Genomic DNA, 18,045 nt, shown 5'->3' with positions numbered 1-18,045 from the left:
AAACAGTTATGACTGCCTTTATGCAGCTGTGTGTGCGTTTGGGAATGTTTATGAGTGTGTGTGTGTGTACTTCTACGTATGTGTGTGACAAGACAAAAACATGAGGGTTATAAGAGCAGCGAGGGTCGTGGCCCTTGATTGTGTTCGTCATATCAAAACAAATGACTCAGTTGTTTACTGAGATGAAAAATGACACTCAGAAATCACATTCACCTCATGTAGCTGAACATCCTCTTGGCCTTTTTCTGGGCAAAACTTACATTGTGTTTTATTAGTATATGGAAGACTTCTTGGTTTTATTTAGCCACATGAAATGAATTAGTTTCTTCTGTTGCTACACAGACTCTTGACACACACCCTGAGTCACGTATGTTTTAAAATAGCAACAGCAATCTCTTTATTTGCTTTAGATCTGTCTCAGGTTTCTTCATTTTCAGGTTTGAGTCAAGATAGCTATTGAATGTTAGTCAATTAGTTAGTCAGTTAATGGAGACCTACATTTTCAAGTGATAGTTACTATTTGTCTGTGATCAGGAAACATGGTTGCTGTCATCATGAAGGCTAGAGAGGCCATTTAACTGTTAGATTTTGATTCCATGGACATTAAATTGGGCACAGATATTGTCAACGTCTTGCAGGTGAATGAGGTGTAAGTTTCTGGACTGATGTCCCACATATACTCCATGCAGCCCCAGCCATGTGCCATGTGTGTGTCAGAATGTGCAAAACAAACATCAACCATGATCAGAGTTAGTGTAAAAGGGAAGTTCTTGAGATTATTACTTTAATAAATTATTAATGAGTATGGTCAGTTTTCATTTTATTACTCACATGTTGTCTTCCCTCACTGAAACAAACTGAGTGGACAAAATATCAGAAACACCTCTCACTTTAATGCAATTAAATTCAACAGCACCACAGCATCCAAAATGACCATAAAGGTGAATCAGCACCTCTTTAAAACTGTTTAAAGCAATTAAAACAACAACAACCTTCATGAATGTAAAATATAAGTTATTGCAGGGCTGTTGCATTAGACAGCATTAGTTTTAGCTAGGTGGAGCTAATAAACTGGCAGTAAGTGTACATGAAAAGCTACAGTATGAGAGAGAGGTGAATAAACCTGCAGAGGGCGTTGTTGATCTATACTGGAGTGTGGAGGAAGCAGCACCTCTGCCTTGGTTAAACAGATTGTTTTAAAATCTAACTTGCGTATGCTTCTGCTTGCACGTGTGGAGAAACCCCAAAGCATCACAGACATGAACACATGTCTGTTTGTGTACATGTGCATCAGCCCAAGTGTGTTACGGAGGGAAGGAGAGCAGGATGGAGATCAGTTTCCTCTTGCTAAACTTAGGATACGAGGGAATCATTGAACAGAGAGGTGAGCGAGGTCATCGAGGCCAACTGAGCAGAGTGACATCAAGACACGAACACTACAAGATGCAGCTGACTGTTTATGGATACGTTACTGCTACTAAGATGATTGGCAGGGGAGTAAATTACAGACAACCAAACTGTACACAAGGTTCCATATTCAGGGTACTGCAAAAAGGAAGCAACAGGAGTTTACTGCTGTCATAAATCTGATACTGACAGAGCTGAGTACTGTGAAAAATATTTTATTTCAAAGGGTTGGTTTACTCAAATAATAATAAGAAAAACCCCACTTCCGTCTGAGTTGGTATCTAGCCATGCAGATGTTTTGGTTTTTAGATAACTGCAATTTCTCCACCTCAAAAAGTAAAGTGCTCACAACATTAAAAAGGAGCGTTTTTCCAGAAACAGCATCCTGATTGCTCGGGATAACTCACTCACCTTGCTGGGGACAGTTTGTCACTGGAACTAACTTCAAAGAAATAGTCCCTGGACAAATTGAACCAAAACTATCTGCGTGGTCAGACACCACTAGGGTTAAATAAGAAAACTGTTTTTTTCTTTTTAAATCTAGATGAAGCAAGCAATTCATAGAAGATGTGACTGTATGTAGATCAAATACAGCATATGATGTGTACATTAATAGTTTCACACAAGATACAACATCAAATCTAATCAATAGTTTATGTGTGTGCATTTTGTTCAAGTCTGTTCTGATGAGTGTGCTTCTGTGTACCGATAAGTGTCTGAGCGCTAAGTGATAAGAGTGTGTCACTGTGTGTACACAACACAGCTTGTCTGCCAGTGTTGTTTTTTTAAAATGCAACAGCTATCAGTTAGCAGGCGTTAGACTGTGATTCATCTCACTGTTGGCGTGTTAAAAGGCTACTGAGCTTGCAAAAAGCCTGCCTGTACAGTGTGAGTCAACCTGCAGCTCTGTAAAAGACGATCTGTCTGTCACCAAGCTCCCTGGCCCCTAATGCAGGTCAAAGAGGCAGGAAAAAAAAGAGACTCAGAGGAAGCCTGCAGAGTGAAGCTTAAGGCATTGTGTTGCATTTATTTGCTACATTGTGCAGATTAAGACATTTCAAATGTGTGTTTAAAAGTGAGATTTAAAATAGTTTCACTACTTCCCTATTTCCTTTGGTGTACTGTACAAGTACTGTATCTGCGAATGCCCGTTTTTCTCTGACGATAACAATCAACCCGTGAACTTTGTATGGCAATAACGCCTCTTCAGCTCTACAACTGTTGACACTAAATGTAAAGCAGCAGGGAGGTTTGGCCCTGAGGGTAAATCCTGGCTGTTTTTACCAGAGAGTGAGAGAGAGAGGGGGGGGGGGGTTTGGCTGAGAGGAGAGGGCAGGTTAATCAGGTGTGACTCAGACTATAAACATATTTTTGCCAAAGGGATTGAAAATAAGACAATCATGGCATACAGAGACATGTCATTATGCACGTCTAAAGCACGCTGCATGTGTAGTTTCAATGTGATACAGGTTGTTTGCCTGGAAAGACTTTTTAGGTTGATTGATTGTGTTTGAGCAATTGAGTATAGACTTGTTTTCTCAGTTTAAAAGACTATAGAAAAATAGACTACCTGTAAGGTCGCTGCTGTAATTTCATCATATTAATACAGAATCATTTCAACATCCACAGGAAAAGAAAACTCACAGAGTGGAATATTATTCCATCATACAGCCATATGTCTTTTTTCTTCAAAACTCCTCGCACTCAGCTGGGTTTCTGTCCCTCACTTGTTTTCCCCCTTCACTAAATTCCTTCTTCCTGTTTCTGGGTGTTTCTGTAGGGGGAGAAGTGACTTTGCCCCAGTATGGAAGTAGAGGAAGAAAGAAAACTTCTCAGGAAGGAAACTTCATCCCTAAATGTGTGACGTGCTAACAGAGAAAATGTGACTAAGAGGTGGTTTGTATGGATAAAACAGAAGAAGTGCGTTGCTCAATTTTCTTGTTGTTGGTGCAGCCACAGATAGATACAGTGTGGCTATGACTGGGAGAGGGAGGAGGGAAAAAAAAAGCATGGTAAGTATGCGTGAGTAAAACAGCGTCATCAAGAGAGGAGGCGGACCCTGTCAGACTATGGGTGTTTTTAGGGGTGGGGTTTGGCTGCTGCAATTGACAGATTAGAGCGGTGGAGGCGTGGCTTGTCCTTGCAGACATAGAAGCACGTGGCCAAGCCTGTCTGCACGAGGGAGCAGCAACAAAGACCAGCCAGTCTGGGGAACAGAACAGAACACAGGACATCTGCTGCACACACATGCACACACACACTCTCTATCTCATTCACACACACACAAGCACGCGCACTCACATGCAGGGCTTCACATTTGTTCACCGCACACATGCACAGAGCCTCACATATCAGCTGCAAATGCAAACCCACACAGAGCAGCATGTAAATGTAAATGACAACTGCTTATTCTACAGCAACATGAACACATTGTTACATGCAAATGCAAACCTTTCTGTCCGTTTTCCCCAACTGTCCACAAGAACCACACTTACACACACACACACACACACACATACTGAATGTTATTCCAACAATCATCCAGATACCCATGTAGGGTGAGGTTTGTGTGTGTGTGTGTGAAGATGGGAGGAGAAAGGAAGAAGGAGAGAATTTAGACAAGAGAGTGGCTGGGAAACTTGGGGGGACTCCTCCCTGTGCAGAAATAACAAGAAACACATTCATGAGAGATGCAGAGGAGTTTGTGTGGCAGAACAAGTGAGGGACTGAATGGTCAGTAGGTGCTGAATCAGCAGAACTCGTTCATTAGATCTCATTTTTGTCATTCTTGCTTTCTCTCAATGGATTTTTCTCCTGTCTTTTTACTTTCTCTTTGTATACTTCAGCTATCACTTCTACACATATGTGACCTCGCATTTTTCCTTCACCTATATCCTCAACAATGACAACAACAGTGTAAATAGAGCTGAAAGTACCACAGATTTGCAACAAAGCTGTCCCTGATTGTCCCAGAATCATACAGACAGGCACCCTCTGTTCATGAAATGTTTCTCTCTACGTATGTTAACACACACAAACACCGCCACCCCCCCCCCCCCTCGTCCGGGGCTGCACATGAGCTTGAATGTGGACAGAGCAGGGTGGGGATCAAGTTTTGAAGCAATGGCTTTAGTCAACCTCAGTGCAGAGCTTATCAAGCCCCACACACAGCTTATGTAAATGGATAAGCTGCCATTTCCACCACTAGCCCCTTTATCAACAGAGTCTCACCACACCGACGCCAGACACAAGCAAGCTGTGTGTGTGTGTGTGTATGTGTGTGTGTGTGTGTGTGTGTGTGTGTGTGTGTGTGTGTGTGTGTGTGTCGGGTAGGCCGATATCTGCCTAGTAACTACTACAGACAGGCTGTTCCAGATTCACATAAGTAATCCTCACACCCTCTCACACACACGTATACATGCACACACACACACACACACACACACACACACAGACAGAGAGAGAGAGGAAGAGAGAGAGAAACTGAAACACAACAAAAAGGATATAGCTGCAAATTGTATGCTGTTGTCATGGCAACGTCGTCACTTTCAGCCCTTCACGTGTATCCGTCATGGTTGTAGAAAGGAATAACTGTATCCCCCTCTTCGATACAACCACCAGCACCATTATACCCACCCACACACACATAAACATACACACTCAGTGGTACCAAAACCTACAAACACACACTCTCATATATAGAAGCCAAGGCATGACAGTGTAGACACGAGGGGGATGGGTAATGATACTCGACACCTCCCACTCTCTCCTCAGCAGCCCCCCCCCTCCCCTTGCTGAAACCCATGAACCCTCACATACTAAACAGACATACATTTCACGTACACATGGTTCTTCTTTTCTCCTCTATACAGGGCTGCGTTAACACAACACACACACACAAAGACCTCAGTGTAAAACACAGACTAGGTTTCCTCTTGCCTTGCCCCTCCCTCCATGTGCTTTCTTTACTCACATATGAAAAGCTTATGTCTGTACAATAGTGGAACAGTACCTGCCACTGTGTGTGATACATGCAGGACGATTTGTATAAATATGCCACATAATGAATTTTACAAGCACATTTTCACATTTGACCAACCGTGACCTTAAATCTTAACCGGGACTGTTGCCCTTTTCAGTAGCTGTAATATTTCACCCGTCAGATATCGCAAACACCATCATTTGATTACATCATTTGATTGTACTGTCACTTTAATCAGAGAATGAAGTTTTTCAAGATCCCCTGATACACTGTTTGTAAATTGTATGCAAATTAATCACCAAAGTGAGTCTGTGTGAAAAGCCTAGAAAGAAAAGCAGAAGACAACACTGACATCATGTCATGTTGAATAAATTACTGAAAATTACAAGTTTGAATGTGTGATTCCTCTTATTTTAAATGTTTTCACTCCACAGCTTTAGTTCTTTGGAAGAACAAGAACTTCAGATAACCACTGGCCATTTTTCAGCTATTGTATAGTGACTCATGTTATCATCAGCTGCTTTATAGTTATCAGAGATGAACAAACTGACCAAAGCTGATCAGGGTCGGTTGTTATCAGGCAAATATTCCCTGAACATCAACACTGATCAGACCTGGCAACTCAATGATCAGTTTCCCACAACCCTCACAATCTTTGTGACCAGAGAAACAAAACTTTTCTTAATTTATGAGACTTTTTTTGTATATTTTGTATGTTATATTAATGTGGAAATCATTTTTTCTTCCACTTTCTTCCAATCTTTTGAAAATATCACCTTAATAACTAAATAAATAGATGGCGAAATATATAGATAAACTTTTTAAAGGAGACTGATTGACATTAAAGTAATAAAACACATATTCTTATAATTCTTATATCCTCATAAATAAATTTCTGTTGTCTGAACAAATTGACAAGTTGGGTTAAAAATATCACAAAATTTTAGGTTTCCTTTGTTTCAGGCTGTAGACACCAACAACTTATCCTCTGTCATTTGCATGTACTGCATGTTTTGTTATATCACAAAGGCTATGATGACACCAATGTTATCTTAGTAAACGTGTGTGTGTGTGTGTGTGTTAGTAGGAGAAAGAGAAAATGAGGCCATACTCTTATTAGAAAGTTAGGGGAAGATGAGCAGTTGGTACTTTTACTTTCACCCGGCTCCACCTTTTTCCAGTTTCACATGAGTACTGGTTTGAACTGGAGCAAACGGAGGGTATGGTGACTTCCACACTGTACTAGAGCTCTGAGTTTCCAAGAATCCACTCACTGATAGATGACAACATGTTCCCTCAAACACAGACCCACTAAGCAGCCATGCCCAAAGTGTTTGTTTTCTGCTCAGCGTGGCCTGTACTGCCTGAGGATGTGTGTGACGTTTTACTGACAAGGTGGGGGGATACGTTGGGACTTGTTAGACCTGCGAGGCAAACTGTACAGCACACATGACACACCGCAAGTGAATGGGAGGAACGTGTTTTCACATTTCACACAAACATGATGAGTAGATGATATGCTGTGGGGTTGTTGGTGTTAAAAACAGGGGGGTTGAAGTAAAAACTAGATAAGGAAAAAGAGCCCACATGATTTGTTCAGTGTTAAAACTTCACTGACTGTTATAATATACATCATCATGCCCTGACTTGACAAAAAATATGTTTCCCACCAGGGTTGTAGCCTATTTTGTATCCTAATTTAACTGTTAAAATACGACACATTTGTCTAAATGTAATTTCAAAGCCTATCCCACAATGTCAGTAGTATAAGTCTGTAGTAGTATCTTTTTTTTTTCTTTACCCTTCATTTCAATTTACTTTTTTGACCTACTTTTTGTCCAAATGTAAGAATTTGGACTTTAAGAAATATCTTCATATGATGAATCAGGCTTAAAACCTCAACATGTGTATTTTGTTTGTAGTTGTAAAATGTGAACTCCTCCTTCAGTTGCTCAAAACCTCCAAATTCCCAGAAACAATACTCAGGACATGACCTCAGTATCCTCAGTGGCAGCTACAGCTGTTCACCAACTGAACAGATGAAGGCTACATCCTGAAAATATTCTGATCTCTCAGAGCAGCTCGGCTCTTATCTTTTGTAACCTCCCAGAAAACATGTTTACATTCTCAACGTCAGCATGAGTACGTGAGTTCGTGTGTGTTCACGCTGGTGTAGGTCTATCTTTGTCTAGACCGATGTGTTAGACCTTAGAATTATAAGGACATTTTTCCAAAGTGAAGACATTTTGGCCAGTCCTCACTCTGAGAGGGCTGTTTGAGGGTTGAGGCTTGGTTTTAAGGTTAAAATAAAGTAGGAGTTCAGTTTAGGGTTGTGGTTGGGGTCTGGCATTTAATTGTGATCATTAGAGCTAGGGGGCTAATGAATGCATTATGTCAATGAGGTTCCTCACGTGGGGCGGGTGGATCTATACTTAAAGTATTGATACAAAGTCTATTTTTAGCATCTACTGTATATAGAATCAATAGGATTGATACCAAAACAATGTATCACGGTCCTGTGTTTTAACATGCATGTGATAATAATTAACAGAGAATAGTAAGAAGTAATGCCTAATGTTTGGCAAACTGGTAAAGAAAATGTATTCAGAACTTTCTCCACATGAATCATGACATACGGTTCCCTTTATGATAGTTCATTGGCCACTTTTAATAACAAAATGTATCAGTATCTGTATCAATGTAAGTGTTTCTGGCCCTGGTATGATTTGTACTGGATCAAAACCAAATGTTGTGGTGTCACTGATCCACCTCTACTGCTTGGCTCTTGTCCGTTGTTACTCCCAGAAAACATGTTTACCCTCTCAGTGTCAACACAACAAGTGTGTGTGTGTGTGTGTGTGTGTGTGTGTGTGTGTGTGTGTAAGGGTGGGCTGTCTAGTGTCACCCACAGCTCACAGGCTTGTATATCATCTTTCTAGTAATAAATCTGCACTTGTTTTGTTTCCCTGACATAATGTAATCATGCGGGCTGCCAGGAGGGGCGAGGCTGCTTTACCAACAAAACAGTACCCTCCCTCAAACATACAGGATCTTGTGTAAAGAGGCATTCAGAAACAGAATCAGAATCATCTTTATCTGCCGAGTATGTTTACACTTGCAAGGAATTTGACTCCAGTTTCGTGGCTCTCAGTGTACTTACACAAAATAACAACACAACAATCTTCAGAAATATACACAAGGAATGACTGTATACACGTGAAACAGTTACTGTAATATGTAAACAGGATACAAATAGTGAAAAGAAGTGAAGAGTGCAAGGATTGATGAGATAATTTGATGAGATTTTTTAAAAAGTGACATGTCACTTTATATATATATAGTAGGTGGTGATGTACAGTATACAGCCTGTATTGCACAATTTGTATTTTAAACTAATATGAATAATTTGTAGGTACAGCTGGTATTATAGTGATGACCCTCTTAATCATGCCTTTATTATTTTTTTCTTTGATTTCAGTCATGTCAGCATCATTATTCATGTGTGCAATCATTTAGGTAGATTACTCAATAAAAAGATTCGTGTCCTTGTAGGAGGATGACGCGTAGATGTGTAATATACAACCCTGGCTACGCGCATGCGCAGACCCGACTATGTCTGGCAGAACTGTACATAGAGCTCCGGGGGCTCCGTCGGCAGCCAATAGCGACGCCCGTGACGTCATCCGCCACTCCTCTTACTAAAGAAGGAAACAAACATCCATCCAGAAGAAACGGGAGACGGAGAGAGAAAGAAAGAGAGGTAGGAGGGTGAGAGGAAGGGAGAGTTTAAACCCACCTAAACCAGTCTGACACGGAGGACAACGCCACATAAACACGAGAAAAGGACGTTTCCAGGACCTGAAGAAAAAAAAACCAACCCTTCCTCGACCTTTTTGTGCTGCCAAGACAGACAAACGGCCACTTTTTCTGTCGTCTCGCGAGAAACTTCATCGATTTCTAGCAGGTGATGATCTTGGATTATTGTTTTTCTTCTTCTTTTTCTTAACAACAAGGATGAATTTTGAAGTGAGCTCAGCCTGTCGAGGTAAACAACGAAAAAGAAAAGGTATTTAACTAAGCTGACGGTCGGTCATGGCGACCTTTAACGGTGGATTGAAAAGGTCAGGTGATGGTTTTTATGTGTGGTAAACAAGCCCCCTTTTTTCCCTCTTCTTTTGCTGGTTGAAGTTGTCACCACCAACACCAGCACCACCATGTCCTCCTCCTAGGTGGAAATATCACAAGCCCTTGAACGTGACTCCGTCTGGTTGAGAGGAAAACAAGGGAGGGAGCTAGCTATAGTGCTGGTTACTGTCTCTTGTTTTTCTATTTGCTCCGAGCTGGGGGATGGGGAACCTAAAGCCAGCTAATTCCTGTCTAGAAATAGAAAATTCATCAGCCAGAATAGGCAAGTAGAGCGAGAGAGTAGCTGTGAAATTACTACAGAGCATTTGGTTAAATATTAAATGTGTGTACAACAGCTTTGCCCCAAGTGTTTGCAGTAGTTTCTGCTTAGGAGAAATCGAGGTTTGCTCGGTGTTAGGAGCTGTGTGGCACCACCAAGTCGTTTCTAAGTACTTGGCTGATTATATAAGCGAGGTTTATTAACATTGCTTCGTTGAAAACACGTAGAAAATGGTTATTAGTGGAAATGCTGTGAGAAAAGGGAGCTACTAAACAGGAAGCAGAGAGATTGCAGACAAAGGGAAGAAAGAAGAAACAAAGGGAGCAGAGACCACACTGTCTAGACTGGTGGATAATTCACAAAAACATCAGAGCTGTTGCTTTCCTGTCGGTCTCAAATGACTATTCGTTACACTGTGTCCACCCCTTTTTTTTAAAGAGGATAATTCACTGCTTGTGACAAAAACAACAGTGGGCTTTTTCTGTTCTGTCCTTCAGTGTGACTCAGTAGTTTTCAGCCCAGCAGGGCCTGAAATATGAGCTCAGCTTGCGGCTGACACAGGAGCACGGTCTTCCTCTTTTGTTGGCTCCAGATGATCACATGTATGTTTTTCATACTGTGTTTAACTATTAGGGCGCTTAGAAACGAAACAGCACAATTTCGAGTCGGACCAGTTTTCATATGTTACCGCTGTGAGTGGGTTTTTTGTGAAAGGAAGTTGGTGGTAGATGATTGTGGATGGTAATCTGTCCTGTGCTGGAAACCCCCTGACTTGCCCTGTCGGATGTGCTTTATAATACACAGCAAATTGTAAACGGATTATTTTAGAAATTTCAGTCATCAGTATAACCAGTTACCTCAGACAACACAAACCTTATATGATCGGTTATATTTCATAAACAGCATGAGCGCCTTTGACCATAAAACATTTAAAACCTCTCGAGTGTGCTGTGTCAGGTTGAAAGGAGGGCAGATTTAAACATGGGTAACCTGAGTTTACCTTCTACGTTATTATCCCTGTTCGTTAGGGGTCTATGTAAAGGTTAGGTTAACATGCCTGCTGTGTGTGTGACAGCTGGGCCCAAATGTGACAGCTGAGCCACACTGTCCATTGTTCCTTTGTGTCACAAAGTCAACCGTCACGGTTTATCTGTTTGCAGATATGAGATTTGTCTTGTTCCTAGTTGTATCTTTCATGTTTTTTTTGGTTGTTGTTGTTGTCAGACGATTTAGTCTCTGATTAAATAGATATCATTCCTCTGAAGATGTGTTTTGCTCAGACCTTTTCCAAGAAGATGTCTAGATTAGTAGCTCTGCAAACCAGATCCGTCCTTTTTTTTTGAAAATTCCTTTTGTTCAGCTACAAGGTAGCTACAGACCTCTTGCTCTATGCTCCTGGTATTTTCAGCAGTCAGCAGCTGAACACGTGACGCAAAGGGAGAGAGGGTCTTTGTGGGGCTTTTCCAAGGAAACCCTTTGTTGCCACAGCGGTGATAGCATGCAGGGGTAGAGGAGGAAGGAGGGGGTTTATAGGGGGCGGCGGGGGGGGGGGGGGGGTCTCAAGATTTAATGGCACTTGTTAGTCTGTTGGTGAGGTCAGGGTACCTCCAGTGAACTGACAGGACGTTCTGAAACAACTGCCAGCCTCTCCTGGAACATTCAGCTCGCCTGCTCTGTTTGTGTCCGTGACCAGAATACAGAGAAGCTTCACACCAACGCAAGCAGGCAGCTGCCATGTTGCAGCACAACAGGGCCAAAGGTTGTTTACAAGGGAAACATGATACTGTTGCTGTGTACACTAGTTGTCGCTGACTGTCTTTTTTTTTTTTGGTGTGGTATCAGTTGATCAGATGATTTGTAAAACAGTCAGGGCAGGACTGGTAGACAGGATGCCTCTTACCCAACTAATCTTGGCCTTCCTGTCTGTCTGTCTGTTCATTCATCAAGGTGTTTTTGAACTGTTGCCTCAAAGGCAGCGTCTCCCATTACACAACTTCCTGCTGTATTGCATTGCAGCAGAGCTACAACGTCATAGAGCAACACGTTTTGCCAAGCTACGCACAAACACGCTGGTTTTATGGGTGTGTGGGCAGAAGTGACTCGGGAAGTTTCAAAATGTCTCGTGTGGTAAGAACCACGGGGGAGGGGGTTGTGGGGCGATACTTACTGAAACCGTCGACCTAATTTGTTCTTTGTAATTCGTTATTGTGTGAATTTGGCTTAAAACGGTGTATTGTCTTACCTGCTGTTCTTGTTATTGTTCTTGTATGGCTGAGACACAGTTTGTGAGTCAGAGCTCTTTTCTTAGAGGCAGGAAGTGAATACGCTGGTAAAGGAATGTGACTTATTGAGCAGAGTCATTCGTAATCATATAATAGTCATGACATAGAATGATGATACATTAATTCTAGTAAAGTTACAAGGTAAACTGGAGGTCAATTGTTCTATTCACACATAATATAGTTTACATTAGTTATAAGTAAGTAATTATGACTTAATAACTAATTAGTTATGACTTACAGAAAAGTAAAGTTTTCCTAAAGAAGTTTACAGATATGAAATTGAGAAATGGGATGTGAAATGTTTGGAAGAGCTGTACCAACTGTTCTCAAAACTGTGTGAAGGGGTGGATGGGGGAGTAGAGGAGGACACAACAGTGAACAAAGCTGTGGGACCAAACAGAGTCCAGCTTCTGCCAAGGTGCTGAACAGAACACAGTGAGTGTTGTTTGTTCTCTGGACTTCCTGTGGAGAAGCATTCTTGTTCATTACTGTATTCAGGCTAAAGGGCAAGTCAAAACAGATGAGCCTGCTGCTCTAAAATTTTCATAATATGACTCTCCTGTTATCTGTCTGCCCCGTTGATACTGCAGCAAGTTTCTTTGGGACTTGAGTCCCTCGCAGGGAAACGTTTCCTTTGATGGGAAACTATTTAGCATTCAGACGTATTTCACATCGAGGTGTTTTTTGCGCAAGACGATGCTCTCACTGTGTGTCTATCGATCTAATCACTCTCTCTCTCTCTCTTGCTCATTCTGTTAGCAATGGCCCAAGAGACGAACCAGAGCCCGGTGCCCATGCTTTGTGCCACGGGCTGCGGTTTCTATGGCAACCCAAGAACAAATGGTATGTGCTCCGTATGCTATAAGGAACACCTGACACGGCAGCAGAGCAGCGACCGGATGAGCCCCCTCAGCCCTATGGGTAAGTCAGCCCACATAAATACACATAAAAGAGACAGACAGAGAATTCTGTCTCTTTGTCAGGAAATGGTAAAAATGATTGCAGTCCAACTTGAGTTCAGAAGCCATGAGTTTACAATGTAAACAGATAACTGTATCTCAACCTATATATATTTACAGCCAAAGATAAGGAGGAACTCAAGGAAGTGTAGACATTGTTTTGAAATTCAACCACTTCTAGGCCAGTCAGTGTGTTTCCCCAGCTCTCCTCCCCCTGCCCTCCCACTCTGTTTTTCCACTCTGTGTAATGAAAGACAGCTGTTTTCTTCACGGCTGTGTTCAAGGTTAGGGGGGTGTTTCACTCCTTTAGACATTTCTAAGGTCAAACATTGAAGTTTCTCTCACAGTTTGACACTGGCAACCTGTTGGAACTTGTTTTTCAAGAGAGACAAACACGTTATGAAAGAGGAGGAAGACTCTCTGGAACAGAGAAAATGGCCTGACACTTTCACATTAATGAAGACATTTGAAATGATCAGTCTGTGCCAGATGAGATCCATCTCTTATATTTTAATTTAAATGTCAATACAGTGTTACTTCAAAGAGAGTTTAGTGATCTATGTAGTATTTGTTTGATTGTGATTGTTCTGTATTGATTTTAAAAGTGATTGATTACTGTTTGAGTCTAATGGACTATGTTCTCATCCAGGCTCAGCTGCTAGTCCTACCTCAGAGGCCTCAGCCATCCAGAGACTAGAAGCCAGTCTAGCCAAGGTTGATGCCTCCCCTGCCTCTTCACCAGACATGTCTAGGTCAGTACTGGCTGTGTTTGACTGTTCGAAGTAGTCAGTGAGCTTTCTTTAACTGGGAAAAAAGGTTGAACGTCTGGATAACTGCTCATCCCTGTTTCTCCCTTTATTTAAACCTTCAGAACTGTTCAAGGATCTCTTCCTGTGACTCAACAAATGACAGAGATGAGCATCTCGAGAGAGGACAAGCCAGAACCCCTAGAGCCTGGTAAGACACACATACAGACACACACACACACACATAAACACACTTGTAGAAACAGATAGGCTAGCAGGCATTTGACACACATGCAGTTGACCGCTCACATGCAGACTCCTTAAGGCAAACGTTGCCTTGTAGGACCCACTGTAGCCACAGTTTATTTTTGATGCGCCGTTACATACCTTAGACCCAACTGTTGGTTTTACTTACTGCCTCCGAGAAAGAGAGGCTGCCTAAAAATAAACCTGGTTTAAAAATACCTCTACACCGGAGGGCATTCTCAGATTTGATGCTGCCTGCCAGAAGCTTTCTCAGAGTAGTGCACTATTTTCTGGCAAGAACAAGAGGGGGCAGTTTAGAGACAAGTCACGTGTTCATTACTATCTATCTAATATAGAGAAACGTTTGGGCCAAAAGTGCACAATTTTCGATGGCAGCATTTGCGTCTCTTACAGAACTATGGGGAAAAAAATTATTTATCAACTGCTTTTGCAAATTGAAGATATCAGATAACGGGAAATTAAACCCTGGATGTCTAATTAGTTTTCTCCTTTTATCTGCAGTTGTAAGCCAGCCTGCTGCTTCTAGCCCTACTCCTGTAGCTTCTTCCAGCTGTGACGAAAGCAAAGGTGATACTCCCAAGCCTAAGAAAAATAGATGCTTCATGTGCCGCAAGAGGGTGGGCCTTACAGGTGAGCAAGAAGAACATGAACCAATCACACATGAACTCATCACTGTTGGTGATTCTCAGTTGGCTGTAATAATTGTTGTACGTTTAATAGATGGAAAGAAGAAGGTTTAGTTTAATCACCTGTCTTGTATAGTTGTTCATTTCTTGTGTACAAGCTTTGACCCTCGGCCGTTGTGCTTTCAGGATTCGACTGTCGTTGTGGCAACCTGTTCTGTGGCATCCACCGGTACTCCGACAAGCACAACTGTCCCTATGACTACAAGGCCGAGGCTGCTGCCAAGATCCGTAAAGAAAACCCCGTGGTGGTGGCTGACAAGATCCAGAGAATATAGATTTTGACAAAATGACAGCAGTGGCGGCATCGACGACAACACCTTTTGAAAAAGACTGGAGTATGAGTGTGAACCTTTTGAAATGAGCACTGGCATGAGTGGCTAAGTGAGAATTGAAAGGACTTGATTTACAAAATTACAACCTCAAGAAAATAACGGGAAAAAAAGAAGAAAAAAATGAAAAGATCCTGTCTGAGGGAGATGCATGAATGATCATTTTTCTCCTTTTTTTTTTTTTTTTTTGATTAATTCATTAGTTTGTTTTATCCTATTTTCTGTGGTGTGACTTTGCCGCTGTTCAGTCCTCTTTTTTTAAGAATATGTATTGTCTTATTAAGAGCAGCCCAGAGTAACTGTCCAGGATATGCTGTGCTCCTCTCACCCAAACCAGGCGCCATTTTGTGCCAAACTGTAGACAGCCATTTTACCTGTCATGTGTCAGACACCGGCAGGTCTTTCAAAGCATTCAAACTACACAGTTAAAGTCCGCACAAGTTGTGTCCCTCAACCTTTGAACTTCTTGTTCTATGCTCCGTTGGTACAGGAGTCAGTCAATGTTTGGAGAACCGTACAACTGTCCCCCACTGTGCACAAGGGGCTTTGTTACCTTGTCTCTGTCTTTCCTAGCTTTACCTACCTCACAGCTGCTGTGTTAAGCTTTGTTGTCTTCCCTTTTACTTTTTTTTTTCCATCAGCTTCAACCCCAGCAGAGCAATGGGCCATCTCTATAGTCCGCCTCAGTGACCCTTTGATCAGCATGTCTATGTTGACTGATAGGTTTGATTGTGATGAGGCTTTTTCCATTAATGTTGGAGGTATCATGCTAGACAGGGACAAACAAATTACTCCACGTTTCACTGAATCTAAACACTTGCAATAGACATAATGGGTAAAGGAGTTCTCAAACTGGTCTGAGCTCAGATTGTAACCACAGACGCCTGGTGGAGGGCTGATGGATGTGGCCTGGGAGGAAGGATGGCACCCCTCCCTGGCAGGTCTGGTAGGTGAATTTAGGCTACAGTATTGTAGGGACATGAATGAATGCGATAAATGCATGAATTACTCTTCATCTGCAGTAGTGTTTCAGAAATATTTGGCATCACTCAACTAGGGTTTCAGATATTTTATTTGCTGAGAGACAATTATCTGTTATGTTTTATTAGCTTTTTTTTTCTCTTCCATTGATATTGTACTGGTGTTAGCGCATGTATTCAGTGCATTTGTGGAATTAGGGTATGTGAACCATGATTTTCTTTTTTTTAAAAATGCGCTAACAGAACGTTCATGTGAGCACAGAGAGTGTGAGTGTGTGAGTGTGTGTGTGTGTATGCGTGTGAGTGGGTGTGTTGTTCCCCAACCCTTTCGTCTGTGGAGCTACCCGGTTTATCAGCACATGTTTACAGAACTACAGGAGCATGCCAGAGCTAGATTTATGAAAAATAATAGATACCAAGATTAGGTGTAACTTCTCATCTGTCTAACAGCTGTTGGTCTGTGTGTCTGCTATAGAGCACCGTAGAGAAGTGTGCGTGTGTGTATTTGTGCGCGTGCATGTGCACATACCTGTGCAAAGTGTGTTTTCATGGCTGCCTGACACATTGAAGCCCATGTATGTTTGTGACTTGTGTTAACCCCCCCACCTCCCCTTTTCTCCCCTGTAAGGATGTGTTTTTCATTTAAGACAACTGTATGTATCCGTTTGAGTTTTTCCTTTCTGATTCTTAGTTATATGCAAATTTGTACAAAAAATGAAAAAACAACAAACTGTGTTGATATTTATGTATTACATATAATCTTGCTATCCAGCATTACGACAGAATAGTATCATGTAAATAAAACTGTACAGAGAGACATTACCAAGCCTCCTTGTGTGTTGACTTATGCGGTTCACCATTTTCTCACTTCTGTAAGAGTCTTAAAGGAGTTTGTTTGACCATTTCATCAGCTTGTTTACATCACTATCACACATTTTATAGCTACCTTGTGCAAATAAATCTCTCAGGCCAGAAGGGCAACTGTGAATGGAGTCAAAACATATTGAAAAGTATCCAAAATGCTAATGTTTTATTTTAAGAAGCAGTTTAATTGTACCATATTGAGTAGTGGATATGATAAGACTTTTGTGAAGATGAAGTAAGTGATGAATCAGCTCAGAATATGAACGACCATCCTTGTACTAATTTAAGTCGGGACAAAAATAGTGTAGGAGCCACGTCAGGAGCTCCAGCATTAACCTGTAATACCTTACCTTGGCTAACCCTGCCGCTTTAGCGTCCTCATGTTAATACAGGGAGCTGGCAGCACAGACTGTAAACCACACTCAAGAGACTCTTGTCCAAACCTTGTCTGGGTCACACAGGAAGCATTAGTCCCCGGACTCGGGAAGAAAAGGATCCTGTTCCACTCTATCTAGGCTAAAGCCATACATGCAGGATTCATTCACATTGTGTGTGTGTGTGTGTGCGTTTCAGAAACAATGTGTTTTCTCACACTCCTGTTGGGAGCTCCGGGGCAGAGTGTGTTCACAGATGGTGTCATGGCAACAGCTGCTCAGACAGCTGAGGTGTGCTCATGTGGTGCTCCTGTGACAGAGAGCTACAGAGATCACATTGTCTGGACACAAGTCCAGAGTACAATGGAGGCACATTAAATGAGAAAACCTCTGATACAAAGTGTTAAAACTCGAAAAATTGAAGAGCCTTTGTAAATCCAGTGACAGAGTAGAGGACAGATGAGACTGTGACAGATGAGAGGAGGATCAACACATGACCTGGGACAACTGCAGACACCCTGAATCACTTTTACGTGTGTGTGCACATGTGCAAGACAGTGGGATATACACTCTAGTGTCAGTAATCCACCCCCATCCCCAACACACACTTTAACCTATAATTTGTTTCACTGATGTGTGTAGCTGTCTGCGTCACCCTCTCTTTCTCCCTCTCTCTGTCTGCCATTACGTGTGACTGAGGTTATAAAGCTGGTTCAGTAGATGTAAGACATCAGAGATTCTGACTGGCTGAAAACAGCTGATGT

At 41.9% G+C, this 18,045-nt stretch overlaps 1 protein-coding gene across 2 annotated transcripts; it reads left to right on the top strand.

The window, feature by feature from the left end:
• The first annotated feature begins 9,094 nt into the window (after window positions 1–9,094).
• zfand5a (zinc finger, AN1-type domain 5a) lies at window positions 9,095–16,865 on the top strand. 2 transcript variants are annotated; one of them, XM_042422117.1, is made up of 6 exons: window positions 9,095–9,353; window positions 12,836–12,997; window positions 13,685–13,787; window positions 13,907–13,992; window positions 14,550–14,678; window positions 14,861–16,865. In XM_042422117.1, exons 2-6 carry the CDS (start codon window positions 12,838–12,840, stop codon window positions 15,007–15,009), a joined length of 627 nt encoding a protein of 208 aa, XP_042278051.1. In that variant the 5' UTR covers window positions 9,095–9,353; window positions 12,836–12,837; the 3' UTR covers window positions 15,010–16,865. The 2 variants fall into 2 exon arrangements, with proteins under 2 accessions (XP_042278051.1, XP_042278052.1); XM_042422118.1 differs by lacking the exon at window positions 9,095–9,353 and adding an exon at window positions 11,373–12,511.
• Window positions 16,866–18,045: the final 1,180 nt, after the last annotated feature.

This window comes from Thunnus maccoyii, chromosome 9 (genome assembly GCF_910596095.1).
Source record: "Thunnus maccoyii chromosome 9, fThuMac1.1, whole genome shotgun sequence".
NCBI lineage: Eukaryota > Metazoa > Chordata > Actinopteri > Scombriformes > Scombridae > Thunnus > Thunnus maccoyii.
This window is presented reverse-complemented; position numbering and strand designations above follow the sequence as displayed.

Excerpts from the sequence above, each read along its gene's own strand:
- zfand5a (XM_042422117.1), top strand. The coding sequence starts at position 12,838 with ATGGCCCAAGAGACGAACCAGAGCCCGGTGCCCATGCTTTGTGCCACG. Across the intron at positions 13,788-13,906 it reads TCTTCACCAGACATGTCTAG|AACTGTTCAAGGATCTCTTC; the intron begins GTCAGTACTGGC and ends TTAAACCTTCAG. Across the intron at positions 13,993-14,549 it reads GCCAGAACCCCTAGAGCCTG|TTGTAAGCCAGCCTGCTGCT; the intron begins GTAAGACACACA and ends TTTTATCTGCAG.